The 18,245-nt window shown below is 37.7% G+C and overlaps 5 protein-coding genes across 8 annotated transcripts in view; 4 read left to right on the top strand and 1 right to left on the bottom strand.

The window, feature by feature from the left end:
* LOC116299491 (DNA helicase MCM8) overlaps positions 1-18,245 on the bottom strand; it is a 62,451-nt gene that overhangs the window by 25,395 nt on the left and 18,811 nt on the right. For 2 of the 3 annotated variants that reach the window (XM_031708189.2, XM_089040783.1), the window contains 6 exons: positions 1,639-1,727; positions 1,270-1,340; positions 864-919; positions 695-795; positions 585-626; positions 71-156 (listed from right to left, as the gene is read on the bottom strand). In XM_031708189.2, the coding sequence (XP_031564049.2) occupies positions 71-156; positions 585-626; positions 695-795; positions 864-919; positions 1,270-1,340; positions 1,639-1,727 (445 nt within the window). Of the gene's footprint in view, positions 1-70; positions 157-584; positions 627-694; positions 796-863; positions 920-1,269; positions 1,341-1,638; positions 1,728-2,708; positions 2,770-2,860; positions 2,944-3,333; positions 3,475-3,563; positions 3,819-18,245 lie in introns of those variants that run through there. The other variant, XM_089040782.1, reaches the window with a different exon arrangement.
* Positions 3,840-4,723, top strand: LOC148905001 (translin-associated protein X-like). Its single transcript, XM_089040787.1, has one exon. It carries the CDS (start codon positions 3,840-3,842, stop codon positions 4,668-4,670), a length of 831 nt encoding a protein of 276 aa, XP_088896913.1. The 3' UTR covers positions 4,671-4,723.
* LOC116299589 (uncharacterized) overlaps positions 5,094-18,245 on the top strand; it is a 43,062-nt gene continuing 29,910 nt past the window's right edge. The window contains exons 1-3 of one of the 2 annotated variants that reach the window (XM_089040785.1): positions 5,094-5,229; positions 9,710-9,812; positions 10,062-10,180. In XM_089040785.1, the coding sequence (XP_088896911.1) occupies positions 9,719-9,812; positions 10,062-10,180 (213 nt within the window). In that variant the 5' untranslated portion in view covers positions 5,094-5,229; positions 9,710-9,718. The remainder of the gene's footprint in view (positions 5,230-9,709; positions 9,813-10,061; positions 10,181-18,245) is intronic. The other variant, XM_089040784.1, reaches the window with a different exon arrangement.
* Positions 10,700-12,290, top strand: LOC116292502 (uncharacterized). The gene is made up of 3 exons (XM_089040791.1): positions 10,700-10,960; positions 11,699-11,911; positions 12,151-12,290. Exons 1-2 carry the CDS (start codon positions 10,813-10,815, stop codon positions 11,899-11,901), a joined length of 351 nt encoding a protein of 116 aa, XP_088896917.1. The 5' UTR covers positions 10,700-10,812; the 3' UTR covers positions 11,902-11,911; positions 12,151-12,290.
* On the top strand, positions 12,126-16,644 carry LOC116304135 (uncharacterized). The gene is made up of 10 exons (XM_089023945.1): positions 12,126-12,314; positions 12,669-12,803; positions 13,109-13,207; positions 13,298-13,371; positions 13,520-13,610; positions 13,911-14,021; positions 14,618-14,694; positions 14,867-15,017; positions 15,100-15,217; positions 15,692-16,644. The coding sequence occupies exons 1-10, from the start codon at positions 12,126-12,128 to the stop codon at positions 15,733-15,735; spliced, it is 1,089 nt and encodes a 362-aa protein (XP_088880071.1). The 3' UTR covers positions 15,736-16,644.

Consider the following 18,245-nt stretch of genomic DNA (forward strand, 5'->3'; position numbering starts at 1 on the left):
AAGGGAATAATATGATGATATGTGATATATGAAATGAAAAATACCTTGATGAGAAATATCATGACTGTACCTTATAGTCTGCCAGTCCATAGTAGTGGTGAGAGATGAACTACGTTCAGGTGTAAAAGCTCTTCCACGGCACTCAGATGATGCACACTAAGCAATAGAGTCCAATCACAGTTAATACTGCCTTTTGTATCTAGACAGGAACACCAGACGTCAAAAGGTCCAACTGGCTTTTAAAACTTGTATGTTTGTCTCCAAAAGAGGGTAAATTTTTTAAAATATCAAATAAGGCTGCCTTTGAAATAAAAGAACTGTAACATTTTTAGCTGACAAACATTCAAGTTTCAGGAGCCAGTTAGAACACGTTTTGATGTCTGGTGTTTGCGCCAAGATGCAAATCACAGTTTTATACTAAATGTTGTGTAATAAGCTTGAATGAGAGAATTTTCGCTTTAAACCCTATACAACCTTCAAAAATTACAAATACCTTTTTAAAAAAAATTCTTTCGAAAATATTATCCATAGATTTTCATTAAAACTTTTTCCAAAAAAATACAAATTTTAACAAATGTTTTTACCGTTGTTGGTATTTTGTACTTTCCATCTTGTAAAGGTATGCTCTGAAATAAAGAAAAGAATACATTTTATTTTTTATTTTTTTACTTTTTCTGGCAATCAATAAACTAACCTGCTGGAAAGAACATAGGTTACAGGAGAAGCCCATCTTGATGACAAGGGGTTTAACATTACTAACGCGCACCACTGTACCCCGGATTGCCACAAATTTACCTGTAAGAGAAGAGAGGATGATCAAAGAAATGATAGAAAAATGGGAAAAGAAATGGGAAAAAGCTTACCAAAGTAATTTGCTTTAAGATTCTTAAGAGGAATGATGGAGTCATAGTTGATAATCCTAAAATCAAAATGCGTAAAAAATTAATGAATGGATGGATATAGGATGGGTGGATCAATGGATAAATGGATGGATGGATGGATGGAATGATGGATGGCTAGAAGGATAGATGGATGAACAGATGGATAGATGCATGGATGGATGGAAAGATGGAAGGAAGGAAGGAAGGATGGATGGGTGGATGGATGGAAGGGTGGATGGATGGACGGATGGATGGAAGGACGGACGGAAGGACGGATGGACAGAAAAACTTTTCCTTTCGCTAATTCGTATCATATTATTTCTTATAGTTTAACCAATGGAGACCATCGATAGTATGTGATAATGCATGCTGTAGCAGATATACATACCTTGCATGGATATATGGGAAATCAAACATAGGAGCCGTAGAGACTGGGTTGTCTTCAGCCTCAGCCAAAACCTGACATCAAACATGATTGAAAAATTATCATACGCAAATATGTGGTTCCAGAAAATTTCAATACCCCACCATGGAAAAAATTCATAAAATGGTCCCCCCACCCCTTAGGAATTTATGTTTTCTTCCATAAAAACCTTGTAATTTTGTTTTTCTTCTGATCCCCCACCCCCTGGGAATTTTCAATTTTCTCCATGGTGGAGAATGGATATTTTCTAGAACCACACAATACGAGAAAATAAGTACGTATTACAGAGTTTGAGAAAATGTAATTCACTGTTGGTAATAACAGTCTGTATACCTGATACATGGCTATTCCAATGCATTGTAGGATTTTCTCTGGTGTTTCTTTAAGTTCAGTAATAAATGACGGCAGATTAGCTGCTAGACCTGATAGCAAAAATATGAGTGTTGTGAGACACAAATATCATTTTAGAAACCTTGCTTAGGTTCGTACATTGCTCATCTATCTCACAGGGCTCCATTAAAACCCTCCTTAAAGATGTGGGCTCATTGTCTAAATATCATGATAAATAAATAAATCTAAAATACTAGTTAGCCTATTTCAGACTATGTTCCCATGACAGTAATATTCATCCATGAGCATGTAACAATACTCAATAGAATGACATGTGGTTTGGAATAGGAAACACATTATTTTGCATTTACTAATAGATCTTTAAGGCTTGGAGCATAAGGTTGTCCTATTTCAAACCATGTGTCATTCCCTAGAGTATTATTTTTTGTTTAACAGTTGTATATGAGAAAAAGCATCTTATTCTCAAGGGAATGAACACATGGTCTGAACTGGGAAAACATTATGTCTGGGCCAAGGAGGTATATTTAGCTGGAGATTGACACTGAGATGCAATTCTATACACAATATAACTATTGTTCTGCAATGACTAGTAGCGACTGACTAGGTCTGTGTTCACATGGAAACATAAGAGCGCTTTCACATGTGTGAGAGGCTAGTTAGTCGCTAGTCAATGCAGAATGGTTAATAGTGTATACTGAAGATGTTTGATAAATACATAAATACATACATATATATATATACACACATTCGATTGCAGAAACGTTGTAGTATACATTATACACATATCTAATTTATTCAGTATATTTAATGATATTCAAAACAGAAAAATCGCTTTATTTATTGTTTGTTTCATTTAATGACTGTCAAAATATTATTTTCTTGTCTATTAGATTGTACAGATTATAAATCAGTTGGTTTTAAGCGTTGAAAATGGACATTTTGCATAAATGCATCTCATTAGATATTTGTATAAATGTATAAATGCATACTACAACGTTTCTGCAATCGAGTATATATATATATATCAAGGGTACTGCTGTGCAGTACATTACCAGGATCGCTAATTATGTCTGGGTATTCCAAAGTAACAGATCCTTTTCTTTCAATATCATCCTACAGTCAAAAAAATCACAATATAATTACAAATTCTTCTTAATTGTACTGTACAATACTTGTACTGTAGATTATTAGACTTGATACTTACCTTTGAAAATTCAGACGAGTGTTGTTCAAAGTATGACATGAAAGCTTCTATCTTTGGGATTAATGGAGAACCTGGTACATATTCTGCATTATGTGTACAACATTGAAAATGTATTATAATTAACTAATTAATTAAAATTAAGGGGCAATTAATTAACCACTGAAAATTGGCTGAAATCCAAATAGCTTATTTAAATCTTTTAGGTAAATTAGCAAAGAACAACATTTTAGTTTCAAAGATTTAAGTAAGCTGAACGATGAAAATAGAAAATGAGAAGAGAAGGAGAGAGAAGTAAGAGGATGAAGGAGAGAAAGAGAGAGAGAGAGAGAGGAGGAAGGGATGGGACTGAAAGTGAAAAAAATATGAAGTGAATCACCTAAATTTTTTAACTTGTTCACTTGGTAACTGTTCACATATTTTCCTCGTTTATTTAAACAATCTTATTTCCTTAGTTCAAATAAACAAAAGTTTACCTTCTTCAGGAAAGTACAAACTCCATTTCTTGTAAGGACAAGGGACCAATGGCGGCTGCTGTTGTGGTTGTCGTTGTCTGGGCTGTGGAGGTCTGTTGTTTGTTTGGCTTGATGTTCCACTACCAGAAGAACTGTTATTGCCTTTTATAAAACACAAAAAATAGGTGCAAAACACTGAGCAACAAATATAAAATGGCTACTTTGAAGAAAATCTAGTTGAGGAAACTTACCTCGTCTTCTGTAGCCTCTTCCACGTCCTCTCCAGTTACCTCTCCCTCCTCCTCCTCTAGAACTCATTCTTATTGCATTTTTAATCCAATATGCCAAGAATATTGCTCATTTATTACGACAAACCAGACTTTTGAAGCAGGAAAAACACTTTTTCATGTTTTGATCGCCGCCATTTTGAAATAAGCGCGCTAAAATAGTACGCCGCTGCTAATTGGTTAGTGTCTCAAAATAGTAAGCCAATAGGATGGGTCCTTATATCTGCTGCTAGATCCAATATGGCGTCCAGTGGCACAAAATTCGAGAGAAGAAGAAAAAGACCTTATGAAAATACAAAACAAAGCATTCCAAATAAGAAAAAGGTGGACGAAAATTCCCCTGTGTTTGTATTCTTCAAGGAAATCCAGCAAGAGCTTGATTCGCGTTATGACAAGCACGAAAGAATAGTAAAGTTAAGCAGAGATGTGACCATTCATAGCAAGAGAATTATCTTCTTATTACAACGTGTTGCTGGGGCCGAAAGCAAAGATGATATACTGAAAGAAGCTGAACAGAAGCTGGTCGAAGTAAAGGAATACTTAAAGGGTATCGCTTTGGAGCTGGTGAACGAAGATCCGTACAGATTTGGAAGAGCATTTTCACCTGGGATACAAGAATACGTGGAAGCCCTCTCCTTGTACCATTACAACAAACACCTTTGCTTAATTTCTCACAAAGAAGTCCAAAATGAGCTCCGATTTTCTATAGGTGAAGAAATGATAGTGCTAAATCTTAGCCCTTTTGATTACGCTCTTGGAATTGCGGATTTGACTGGTGAATTAATGCGTCTCTGCTTGAATTCTGCTGCCAATGCTGACACTAACACACCCTTTGAGGTCTGTAAGTTCCTAAGATCCATCCATGATGATTTTGTTGCACTGGGGAACATCAACCGAGACGTTTCGTCTAAGCTTAGAGTGCTTAATACCAGTTTACATAAAGTAGAGAGAGCATGTTATAACTTGGAAGTGCGCGGATCTGAAATTCCCAAACATATGTTGGCTGACTTAGTAAGCTCTGCGGCTGATGATCAACAAAACAGTAACAATGATAGTTCACTGGTGTTGTAATTCATTAATCTAATTTTGGTTAAATAATAAAGAAACTGAAGTTAAAATACTCATCTTTTCCATCAGTAATAGTCTTTAAAATTGTTTTTCTATGACCTAAATGTGCTCTGCTGATATTCAATTTCACGTGACTAACTCTTTATACAATGCACTACTTCGCAAGTAAACTGATCTCTCAATAAGTCCAATCCGATATAACAATCATTTGTATTACGTATCATCATTAGTATATGCCCTAACTAGGACTGCATAACTATTCACTATCTAGACAGTATTCACTCGACTGCGCACTCATTGACCCATCTCCGATAACCTTTCTTGATATTCTAGCCACAATATCCAGAAGTCTGTCACACAATGTTTTTTCAGCCTCGTCTCGATGCGCGTTCCAATTCTCGGAATTCACTTACCCGGAAGTAAGGTTTTCCAAGAAAGCTGCTTCTTCGTTGTTTGCGCAGTTCTATTGCATGGTGGTTTACAATATTTTCGATATATCTCCAGCGCTTTGCAGTGGACGTTAGAGGGTTCATTTATATAGAATCTCGAAATCTGTAGAAAGGTAAGCATGCATCAACGTAATGTTGATAGCCATAATCTTGTCCAAGCTCAACTTGGTTTTGAAGCAAGTTTGCTTACTTGTGCTTTAAGTATTTCTGATCTTTTTAGGACATCTTGCTGCCCTTGACTATAATTTTTTCATGGCTTAAAAAGGTGTCGGGTGCATTTTTGAGAAATGAGTCGTAAAGACTAAAACATTTTTCGTGTTTTTGACTTTCTAGCAAACAGTTGACTTTCTAGCAAACACTGAAATACTCGAAACTACTCGCTTTATTTACATAGTAAACCGATTGACTTCTTTTGGAAATTGAAAATTGCTATATCAAACGAAAAACCTATTTTATCAGCCGAGAATCATATTGGATATCACTGAACTAAACATTGTAGCGACTCTAAGTACCAAAGCGTTTTATACGAGAAATCGAGAAACCGTAATCTTGTGCTTCCTCATTTCACCCTCTCTCGAATACTCACAGGAAAACAGATATATAGTTTTATTTCGAAAGATAGTTACAGAGACAGAAACGGTAAAATCGAACGCAAAAGTTCAAATAAGTTCAATAATTATCGATGCTGCAATATAATTGCTAGTACTTGCGTTGTTATGACTCAAAAGCTTAATGTATCCAATCAAATCGTTTGGAATTCTACAGACCAGAGCGACGCTTTTAATATTCAATAATCTATCTAAAACCCCATCCACACCTAAACATGTTTAGTTAAACTGCGTTTTCATTAGGGGAAAAAAAGAGAAACTAGAAACCTACAATATAATGAAACTTTCTAAAATATTATCAGAGCAAGACGAAGGATAGCAGGCACTGCTAAACAGCGAAACACCGAAACGAAACACCGGAGCGAAACACCGGAACGAAACAGAGACAAATTCTTGATATTACAAATATCATGCAATAAAAAAATTAAAGAAATCAAAATAAACGATAGTACAATGATACAAAAGCGATAAAGCTTACCTTCATGCCCGTGCTTTATGATCTGTGATCCGTATCGATCGTTTATTACCTTTTATAAACAATGTCGTTTCGCTGTCTATCAATGCAATTCTTTCTTGAATTTGAAGGATTCCAATGGATCTTTTAATAAAACAAGCATTAGTCTTAACTGCTTCTGTCTCTAGTATTTACACCAAAAAAATTGTGAAAAAAAGCTAAAGCCCTCGGGCGACGCCATGTTTATTTATACAAAAGCACAGGAAGCCCAGCTCTTGACAAAGGAGACCCAACATTTTGATAAAGGAATCTGTCATAAAATATCGTTTCCTAAACTGCAGGTGGTGATTATTAGTGTTTTAAATAATGATAGACAAGAAGATGGAAAGCTTAAGGTTGTTTTCGCAAGTTACCATTACCTATAGCGACTCTGTACAATGCTAATAAAAAAATGCTTAAGTAGTATAGGGAATGGGGGTTCCAGCGCAATCTCAACACGGGCAAGACCCGTGCCAAAAATCCACCTACGGAAACAACCCACTCCAAGTGTGGTTGGGGGCAACAGCGCAAATATGTTAGTCTATATATGGAGTGCGAAGATTGTAAAGAGTTTGCTTATGATTTCTGTGTAAAGTGCTTGAAACCCAAGTTTGTACCTACTAAGCCAAATAAGTATATTTGTTGTGGTAAGAAAATGCAAATAGAAGACGACACGTCAGCGTAACCGCGGAGGTTGTGAAAGAACACCGGAATCTCCATGTCTGGATTTACTTTGAAGTTTATATTGCATTTCCAATGAGCCGCTCCTCTGTATTTACCCGTGATGTGGCAGTGATCCCTAACCTTATCCACATAGAAATCCTCAACAAATGCTTTGTGGCAGTGAATGCAGTGCGTGGAGGGCTTTCCCGGCTTCTCACCTTTCTTAGCATACTTCCCGCATTTAAAATGAGCTTCTCCTAGATACTTTCCATCTTCATCCCACGCTTTCTTGGCTCGTCTTCCAAACTGAAGAAGCGTATGTTGGCAAATGTGGCATTTTTTTGCCTTGTTAAAAGCCTCCTGGTTCTCTTTGGTAAATTCCATCTTCTTTGGACGTCTTAATTGTTCTCTAATCTCCCCCTCCTCTTCTCGCAATGCTTCTAGAAACTCATTAGCTGCGTTCTTACCTCGGTAAATCACAGGAGGGTTTGCTTTACCGTCTGATCTGACTACTATGTAACCAAAGGAGCAGATCTCGTGTAATCCTACCTTATTCGTGGCACCACGTTTCTGCTCTTCCTTAGTTATCAACGCTTCGAAGTCTGCATATATCACGTAAGGTACTTGCATCTGCTTTTGATGGTCTGCGTATGAAAGCTCTTTGTTGGTGGGCATCTGGATCCGTTGCGCCACCTCTTCGACTCCGCGGCAGATCTCATCGTGTTTCTTTAGGGCATTTAAGGATGTAAATGACAGCAAGCAGCAGTCGCAGAAGTACTTTTTGCCTTCGTGCTTAGTATGTCTGTAGAATAGTCTGCTAATGTGTTTAACCCATGAGTAGTGTCCGCCGTGGTAGAATAAATGTACGCGCTCTCCTTTACTTTTTGACAGAACTAACGGTACTATCGTCTGCTCTCTGACTCCGTAAACGTTAATTGCTAGATCGTTTATTTCCTCAAATATGGGGATGTCTATCAACTGCATGGGAAATTCCACACCATCCCACTCTAAATCATCTGTGGGATACTTACTTGTCCTACAGGGATCCTTCTCTGCTGGATACAGTGCAGACCTGATTGCCCACATAAAGCATCGATTGTCTTCATTCTTCACGTTTACAATAGCCTTCTTCCTTTCTACCCACGTTGGTAGCGGTACGTAACTCCCCCCTCGTATTGGCACGTACCTGGCTATACTTATCTCTATTCCTTCAACCTCCTCTACTGTCCAACCCGATCCTTCTTTCGTGTAGTTAGACAGCGACTCCATTATTGCTTCTAAGGCTTCACTGAGTGACCTATCCAGATTCGTGGATTCTAATATCACTAACGACTTTGATCGCAACATTGCTGTCGTCATTACCTCGTCTTTTGACAAACTTACTTCTACCATTATGCTCGCTTTCAGGGCTCCTAATTCTTCTATACCTTTTCGGAGAGTCCTTTTAACCTTCCTTTCTGACTGACGCCAAAACTGTCTAACGTCAATCTCACCGTTACCGGGTATTGACACCGTGCTGAAGTTGCTTTGGGATTCCATCTATATAATAGGAAATATTTTATACCTAATACCAAGCACTTTTTAAGTCGTCGTAGTCGTACTCACAGTCCTGACAATGCCAAAACAATTTAACCTTAGTCTCAAACTTCTTACCACATCCACAATCATAACTGCTCATACACTTCGTCTTCATTTTCAAATGCTTTTTCAAATCCGCTTCTTTCTTAAAAGTTCTCTTACAATCTTCGCACTCCATATATAGACTAACATATTTGCGCTGTTGCCCCCAACCACACTTGGAGTGGGTTGTTTCCGTAGGTGGATTTTTGACACGGGTCTTGCCCGTGTTGAGATTGCGCTGGAACCCCCATTCCCTATACTACTGCTTATTGTAGTACTGTATCAGATTAGTAAGTAAAACGAAGTATATACGATCAATGATCGGCGTTATTTTGGGGCTCAGGGATCACATTTTAGCTAATTTTGGGCTTGGAGATCCGAGTTTCATTGTCTAAAAAGGATCATGTACAAAACTTTTCGGATTTTTTAGGGATTAGAGATGTGCCTTTTTAGGCCCCGAAATTGTTGGGTTCCTTTGAGGCTTCCTGTGCTTTTGTTTAAATAAACATGGCGTCGCCCGAGGGCTTTAGCTTTTTTTCACAATTTTTTTGGTGTAGATACTAGAGACAGAAGCAGTTAAGACTAATGCTTGTTTTATTAAAAGATCCATTGGAATCCTTCAAATTCAAGAAAGAATTGCATTGATAGACTGCGAAACGACATTGTTTATAAAAGGTAATAAACGATCGATACGGATCACAGATCATAAAGCACGGGCATAAAGCTAAGTTTTATCGTTTTTATATCATTGTACTATCGTGTATTTTGTTTTCTTTTATTTTTTTATTGCATGATATTTGTAATATCACGAATTTGTCTCTGTTTCGTTCCGGTGTTTCGTTCCGATGTTTCGTTCCGGTGTTTCGCTGTTAAGCAGTGCCCAAGGATAGCTTACATGCATTATTTCACCAAAGATTGTGCAGCGCTCGTAGATAGTTTTTCAAACCTGTTTAGTTAAACCACTTTAAAACATGTTTAAGCCTTGGTGTGAACGGGGTATAGGCCTTATGTATAGATAGTCTGGTAAACAACCGAATACACGGATGCATAGTATCATATATTATGCTCCCTATTATTGTTTTTCCGACCTGGTACTGGCTTTTCTAACATCGACCCTAGTGAATGATTGCAAATCGCCTGTTTCAGGGGAAGGTGAATCTCATTTTGTCTTGCATGTTTATGATTGTATTTTTTTAAACCTTCTTCCAGTATTGTACAATGGCCATGGCAGCCCCCATTGTCGTTCTGGGTCACTACGAAGTCAATTTTCTTGACAAGTTAGGACAGGGAATGTTTGGAATCGTGTTTCGAGGTACGTGATGTCCATCGGTCTTAGCTTAATCTTTTAAAGTTGAGGGGAAAGACCTATCCTACCGATTGCAGAATATTTAGGAAAACCCCACGGGGAAAAAACCCAATACACCATGAGCGGGGACAGATGTTTATGACATCTTGGAAATACTTTGACGAGATTGCAATGCCTTCAATCCCGATACGATCTTTTTCAAACGCCCTGTAATGGTATTCAGAGGTTTAGATGGAATTTTGATTCATTTGAAAAGGACGGACGCACGGCGAGGCATAAAGGTGGCTGTAAAGCAAATGGAGCTGAATAAGGACGATAAGGCCGGGGCTGACAAAGTTGGAAGTGATGCAATGACAGAAATCAAGAACTTGCAGGTGAATTTTTAAAAACTTGATCGGTACCCTGGAACAACCTCTGGGCTAATTAAATTCAGGGAGAAAAAGTGAATTTTTTTCTATTCTTTCGTTCAATCTCCACATCTTTTGTTTTAATTTATTATTCACAAGTATTTTCTGTTTTCAGAAACTCCCGTTCCACCCCCACATAGTCCAGTATTTCGACTTCCACTTCCAAGCCAATTCCTTCTGGATGGTGATGGAGTTTTGCAACTTTGGCAATCTAAAGCAGTACTTTGACAAATACAAACCCATAGACTTTGTAACCAAGGTGGAATTCATGCAACAGACAGCTAGTGCCATCGGTCACTTGCATGGGCTGCCTGTTCCGATTATACACAGAGACTTGAAGCCAGCTAACATCATGTTGCATTATACGGGCGACAGACCAGTCATTAAAGGTAGTCTAATGTGGCGCATGAGCATTCTTCTTCTTGTTAGACTTACAGGCAACCCAGTTAACTATTAACCCGGACCCGAAGCCAACACAGCATTTCTACCCAGTATCTTAGTTGGATACATATTATTATCAGTGCGTGCTTCTTTTTTTAGTGACTGACTTTGGCTTAGCCAAAGTTGCCGAAGACAAGGCAGACTTGGCCAAAACCTACATGATGTCGACCGTTGGAGGAACACCAGCATTCATGGCCCCAGAATTCTTTCTGAGGGAGAAATACACATCCTCTGTAGATGTGTTTGCCCTTGGTTTGGTGTACTTAGGTATGCTTAACTATGATGAGTTTGGCGACATTTTACCTTGTAAGTACTACCTCAGTAAGCTAGCTAGTGTAGCGGTCCCCGTGGAGCGAGTTTGAGAGATGAAGCTAGGAAAAATAAGGGCCCTCCTCCCCAATTCCCACCCTGTGACAGATATACTGAGTATAATTAAGGAATATAAAACGCGCGCGCATGTCTCTGTACTGTGATATAAACACGCTGGGAACTTTAAAACACGAGAGAAGCAAGATTAGGAAAACGAGGCGTAGCCGAGTGTCTCACTTGATCTGCGAGTGAACTACAGCTCTAAAGTGTTTATATCATATTACAAAGATATTTAGCAGCCGGTTTATATTGCTTTTATAAATAATTTTGAAAGACTTTGCTCGACCATGCCTCTGTTGTCTGATATAAACACGGTAGCCAGCCAATCAGCGCACGCTTTATATCTTAAATGCTTCTCGGACTTCTTGTGCTTACGGCGCTTACCGAGTGCTTTATTACTGAAAGTAACACGGAAAAAGTTGTTTTATTATATAGTTACTAATTTTATTTCAGTATTGAATTTATTTACGCAAAAAGAAAGACTGTCGCAGGATCTAACAAAGCTTCGCGCGCGTGAATGTCGCAGCTATGTGCTCCGTTCACTAATAAAGCACAGTTTTCGACCAATCAGCGTGCACGTACTATCCCAACTATAAAATAAAAAATGATATAAACCCGCGCGCACGAGTACGACGTAGTTGTTACCTAATATTCATATTATCGTTTTATTTTCAGTATTTGGGCCTGACTTTCTGTTGATGTCATTAGGAATGGTGGTAGCGCAGGCGCTGAAAACAGGATCTTCTCCACCAAAACTTGTTGAGATAAAACCGAGCGATAGTAAAGACACGAAAGAAGTAAAAGAAGTTATCGGGAAAATGGTGATGGCTAAGAAAGAAGATCGTATGAAAATTCAAGAAGTTAGCACCACATTTTAAAATATTTTCGGTAGGTCTATTTGGGAGCTATACTGTTATCCAGTTTTGATTTTAAGTTTTGAATTTATTTAAATACTTTATATATTAAAAAACAGCAAAAAATGATTAAAAAAATAAAATAAAAATCCAAAAGTGCCTATTCTGAATTCAAGGTGGATCAGGTAATTACTCCTGACAATCCCTTATAGTTGGTATTATTCATTCACATCTCGCTTTTTTTAAGCATGTTAACGTTTGTAATCTTTCCAGATAAACTTAAGGACCGTCTTCTTCCGCCACCCACTCCTCCCACCGAGATCACAGGAGCAGAAGCTGCAGGAGAAGATATACCTAACAATGAACTTAGTGACGACTCGGAAGAGGGGGGCATTGGCTACCACCTTCTGAGGCAGGCTGCTGGTCAATTATTAGAGGTAGGTTCCGTCATTGGCATAGAAAGGGGGCAAGAAAAGACGGGAAAAAGGGAACGAATCCCCCTTCCCTCTAAATTAGATTTTCCATTTAATTTCTTAGAGAAAGTTATATATTTTTTATGTCGTGATAAAGAAAAGCTCTTTGTGTACTCTGGATATCTGATGGGGTTCCTGTGGATCTGGCGGGAACTTTCGCACCAAAAAGCACACGCTCCGCGCGCGCCCGGCCTTGCTTCCAACACAACTCTTGCGATATATTTGGGTTCGTTTTTGTTCGATAATTTTGCTCTACAAAGATGGTTATAAGATATAAAACTAAACTACCTGTAAACAATGGTATTGTTGTTTTCTTAGGAAAAGGGAAGGCCAGGAGAAGAAGACAATGCTCAAAAAGACTTGTTGGGAGCTGGCAGGATGCCACTCTTGGAAATGCTGTTACTACAGGCACTCGGAGAAGGAGGAGGAGACGACAAAGAATTACCTGGAGGAGTGAGTAGACAAAAGATACTATTGGACTTGCACTTACACGTTATATCAGACAACATATAAAAGCAGGAAAAAGTTTAGGCCAAGATTAGGAATTGAAAATAATAATATAGTAAATATTAGACAGAAAAGATTCACAAGCGGATAAAGGTTGTCGACATCTGTCGACATGAGGTAAAGACGAATTTCGAATAAAAAATACTGATCAGTCTATCCTTACTACGATAAGATCGTTGTAGTCAGAAGTTCTGTTGTAGTCTATGACTAAATGCTAAAGCATTTATCGTATTTATTCCTTTCCTTTTCAGCTCAAGAAAGGAGATAAAGTTCGCGTTGTTGAGGGTGATGTTGAGAGGGCAAAAAAGCTTCAAGAAAATTATGGTGGTTGGAGCGAAGCAATGGAACAGGTGAGACTGAAGTCAGCAAATGAACGACCTGAATGTTTGTTTGCCTGTTTTGGCTTCTAAAAACCTGCATTTGTAATTCTATTTTGACAGTACCTTGGTAAAGAAGGTGAAGTTCAAGGGAAGGTTCTTCATGTCATCAAAGTCAAGTTCCCGGATGGAGTTTCGTATGTACATGCTTGAATTTTTACTTATTTATGATGCTATTCAAAAATGTATCATGGCCATTATTATTATTATCATTATTATTATTATCATTATTATTATCATCATTATTGTTATCATCATTATTATTATTATCTAAATGACTATCAGGTGGTCCTATAACCCTTCCTTACTCGAGAAAGTAAACTCTGACGGCTCTAGCACTCCTATTGTAAATTCAAGGAAGTCAAGACGGGAAGAGGTAACCGGCCATACCTTAGTGCTTGTTTATGATGACATTCATTTACGTCAAATATTCAATTTTTTGTTTGGTGTACCTCGACTGATTTCTACTTTTGCAACCGAAACTTGTGTCTCAAAACAAGTTTCAGGACGAAATTGCGTAGTGTAACAACCCCGTGAAACTTGTCTCGCAACAGCGTTGCACGCAAGTTTCAGCTAAAAGTTTCAATGTGAGTGTAACAGGGCATTAATCAAAATTTATCTCTGTATCAGTATCTTAAAAATAAAAAGCTGCAACATATAATTACGATTTTTCCAGGTCGTTCGAGGGCTGTTCCATAGATTTGATGTGGTCCAAATACCGAAGGAACAGAGTGTGATGGAATTATTGCAAGATGGACACGGTGGATGGAATGATAGAATGAAACTCGTATGTATGATTGTGATTCAGCCATGGTATTGCTTGACTGTTTCCAGGAAGGCTTATGTATGTTAACTCTGTTCTTCTCCTTGTTCCGCTGCTAGAAAAAAGATGTTCGATCCTCTTTCTAGAAAGTGAAGCCTTAAAACAAAAAGTTAATCAGAAACGCAAAGTATATAAATGGGGTTTTCATATAGCCAAATAGCAAGAGAATATGAACTAACAGAAGGAATCCTACCTATATAGCCTTGTAACTATCATGTGAACAGTTTGATGCTATTTTTAGCTTGGAGATATTTTGCGCGATGAACCTGATTGGTTGATTTCTTGAGGGTACACGGCTTCCAGTGTTGCAGTAAACAAAGCCTCTGTTTTTGTCGTGGACGTAGCGAAATATGGCGCTTTTCGTGTCCTAAAACGAGGCATCAAAGGGAAGCATGATTATCGCAGAGGCAACGAGTTAAAATTAGCATCAATGATTCTAAAAATAGCATCAAAGTGTGCACATGATGGAGCACGGGGATTCCTTCTCTTAGTTCATTTTCTCTTGCAAATAGCCAATGACATCGTTTTGTTAATCAACCGTGTTATGGTTTTCATTCCAGTGTCTGGGGATCAAGGGATTGGTGAACAAAGTGGACAAAGATGGAGACGTGTTTGTGGAGTGTATTAACGGTGATGAGTAAGTAAAATGAAGTTGCCGTTGATAAACACAGAATGTACTCGTGCAGTGATGAAACGTTTTGCCAAATATTCAGTGTCTGCCGATGATGACAAGTACAGCTGTTAACGATAAGGTATATACGTTTTATGGTCAGTTCTATTCTCTAATCTTGTGAAATTGAACTTTGCAGTTGGACTTTTAACCCCGAATTGCTGATCAAGGTGGAGCCCGATCCCAGTGCCAAGAAAGAAGCTGGGGATTTTGTGTTAGTAATGGACGATGTGGAGACTGTGAAGCAGCTTCAAGTCAATCATGGTGGATGGGTGAAAGGCATGGAAAAGGTAAACACTGATTAATTAATACAGGTTCAATCGATTGATTGAAAATTCTAAAAGTATTGCATGGAAACGTTGTCATTTGCAGTGCTGTGGCCATACTGGGATCATCAAGGCTGTTCTACCGAATGCTCGTTTGAGGATTGAAGTGGCTCATGACACATGGATCTTTAATGAAAATGCTATTAAACTAGTAGCCAAGGGAGGTAAGAACAGTTGTATGGGACAGGATGGTGGGTGGGTGGGTGGATGGATGGGAATGGATGGATGAATGTGAGGGCGAAGAGTCTAGATGATCAGAATAGTATGAGTGATCGGACAATATTGATTGATAGACAGCATGAATGGATGAGTGGATAGTTAGGTAAATGGATGAATGCAAGGATAGATAAATAGGTGGTATGGATGTAGATATGATAAGAGTGCAAACAATATATCTGTGAAATATTAATAATACTAACTTTCACTATTTTATGCTAATTCTATTGTTTTCTTTTGTTTAACTAGCACTATTTTAAACAATTTAGTAATTAGTGCTTCATGGATATATTGTTTGCACTCTAGTATGTATGCATTTATACATTGGACAGTATGAATAGTCAGGACAATATTGATGGATGGAATTTAGACTTTTAGACTTTTATTTACAGGTCTTTAAAGTCTATTTTTTTACATTGCAGAGGAACTGCTGGAAGCGATTTTGAGAAGAAAATTGAAACTCTGAACAGGTTCTTCAGGAAAAAGGAATGATGAGGAATGATGATTTGACCAACCTACTCCACTTAGTACGTTGTTCTGAGATTTTTACTCTAAATCTGAGATCGAATTAGAATTTCGATTTGTAGATTTTAACATGGCGAGTGTGAGCAAATTTATGCCTGCTCATCGATAACTGGGGATTCTAGTCCAATTATTTATTTTTCTTTTACCAATACATAGGAAACAGAACATTTGAATATATTTTGGGTACTTTTCTCACCTAAATTGCATTCACCCCATCCTTTATACATTTTCATATTATCAATATGATATTTCAGCATTGTTCAAATATGGCCGGCTTGGATTGAGTTAAACATTGCATCATATTTTTTTAATTTGATTTTGTTTTTCCGCCACACCCCTTAAAATACCAAAAGCTGAAAATGAAAGTACAATCAACTTCCTACAGTGTTGAGCTGACAGAGAGGGGAGAATTCAGAATTTCTTGGTGAAGGAAATCAATGCTAGATGGGGCTTTCGTTTCGAAATGATGAAAGTGGCACGATTTTGAAGGTCAACAACGAGATAGCAGTACCCCTCCTGTCAAATGAAATAATAAAAATGTTAACCAAACAAACATTAGGAGAAATAAAAGAAATACCACATAGAAAATTGACTTCCCAACAGCATTACAGTACGCTGATTTAATGTAATATCCTACAAAAAAGATGATTTTACGTCTCCATCTCTATGCTTAACTTGAAACAAGCACTTCGTTTACATATCTAGTAGACTATACTTGTAGCTATTGGTCATACTTAGATTATGTTTATTTAGATTCATCTTGAACACTTACTGCTGTATCTCAGTTGTCAATGTTTTTGATTTTCTAATGTTTAGTTTGAATGAAATAATTAAAAAACAAACTCCTCAATTTAACTAGTACGATTTACTGATTAATATCCCCCAATATATCAAATCAAATCCTAGACAATTTTTTTAAAATACAACAACTGATACAAGATCTGCTTCAATGAAGCTTGAATAATTAGAACTTATCAAAGAGATTCATGTGAAAACTATAACATGAACTAATGATAAAATAGCATGCAAGAACTGCTAAAAAATAAACGGATAAGAAACTGTTAAACTGTTTATTAAGAAATGCTAATAGTAAAATTTAATATTAAAAGTTTAATGCCGCTTTTATTATCTACTCAACAGTAATCTGTTTTATTAACTAGTTGAATTTATACATATATAGTGTGACGTGGGGTGTTTTCCCCGATGACTGGGATGGGGCGGACTAGCTCGTCCCACGTACACACATGTAGACCTTTATGGATTTTCTTTTTCTGGTCTTTTATTCGCTTGGTTGTTTTCTTCACTCTTCTACTCTTAGTGTGACTTTGAACTCGAACTAGAACTAACTCTTAGTGTGTGCTACAAGCACTTAAGTATTATTTGTGGTCTATAGAAAGTGACATCAAGCCGATAATGACCTGACGCTAACTGTGATTGGTCAATGCGACTCAGAGGAGTTAATGAGCTAGTTCCTAATTCCCTAGGAGGAATTTGAACTAACCCAAATTCCTATGATTTACTCAACTCTAAATCGCATAGATCATACAGTAGTCGCTATACACTTAACTTAACTAATTACCACTTGAAGGTGATTCAAGTTTGAAACAAAAATGAAGGAGATTATTGAGACTAAAGTTGGAATGTCAACAGATTGTTGACACACCTGATTATGCAGTACTATCAGAGAACAAAAGCTTTAGAGATGTCAAAAGTGAATAGAATGTTTGCTCAGATGGCCAACAACTCCACGTGCTGAGCTGTCGACCTTAATCTCAAGCAAACCATTAGGACTGACATTTTGGTTCCGAGAACTGATACTGTTTAACTTTGACACGCGTTTCTGTTCTCCCTTGTGACATGTGGAACCAAAATGTCAAGCCTATTCATGTAATCCTAGAAATAACACTCAGAGCAAATAGAGTAGTATAGGGAATGGGGGTTCCAGCGCAATCTCAACACGGGCAAGATCCGTGTCAAAAATCCACCTACGGACGACCCCCACTCCAAGTGTGGTTGAGGGCAACAGCGCAAATATGTTAGTCTATATATGGAGTGCGAAGATTGTAAAGAGTTTGTTTATGATTTCTGTGTAAAGTGCTTGAAACCCAAGTTTGTACCTACTAAACCAAATAAGTATATTTGTTGTGGTAAGAAAATGCAAATAGAAGACGACACGTCAGCACAGTGTTACGAGTGCGGTAAAAATATTCGTAATGCCGTGCCTTGTGCTACCAGGGAACAATATTATTCCAACGGAGGTCGTAAGAAGACGCCATACAAAAGAATAAAATACTTTAGGGACTGGATGAGTCATATCCAAGGTTATCGACCGGTATATTTAGACAACGAAGTAAAGAAGAAAATCATAGACCATTTAGAAGAGCCAACCCCACAAAGTCTACGGAAGACATTGAAAAAATTAAAACTAGGGAAATATTACAAAGCTATTCC

The sequence above is a fragment of the Actinia tenebrosa genome, unplaced genomic scaffold, assembly GCF_029948245.1.
Source record: "Actinia tenebrosa isolate PJP-AT-01 unplaced genomic scaffold, QUT_ActTen_1.0 PGA_scaffold8__29_contigs__length_14323225, whole genome shotgun sequence".
NCBI classification, from domain to species: domain Eukaryota; kingdom Metazoa; phylum Cnidaria; class Anthozoa; order Actiniaria; family Actiniidae; genus Actinia; species Actinia tenebrosa.

Excerpts from the sequence above, each read along its gene's own strand:
- LOC116304135 (XM_089023945.1), top strand. The coding sequence starts at position 12,126 with ATGTTAACGTTTGTAATCTTTCCAGATAAACTTAAGGACCGTCTTCTT. Across the intron at positions 13,372-13,519 it reads AAGTTCCCGGATGGAGTTTC|GTGGTCCTATAACCCTTCCT; the intron begins GTATGTACATGC and ends AATGACTATCAG. Across the intron at positions 13,611-13,910 it reads GGAAGTCAAGACGGGAAGAG|GTCGTTCGAGGGCTGTTCCA; the intron begins GTAACCGGCCAT and ends CGATTTTTCCAG.
- LOC116292502 (XM_089040791.1), top strand. The coding sequence starts at position 10,813 with ATGATGTCGACCGTTGGAGGAACACCAGCATTCATGGCCCCAGAATTC. Across the intron at positions 10,961-11,698 it reads GTTTGGCGACATTTTACCTT|TATTTGGGCCTGACTTTCTG; the intron begins GTAAGTACTACC and ends TTTTATTTTCAG.
- LOC148905001 (XM_089040787.1), top strand. The coding sequence starts at position 3,840 with ATGGCGTCCAGTGGCACAAAATTCGAGAGAAGAAGAAAAAGACCTTAT.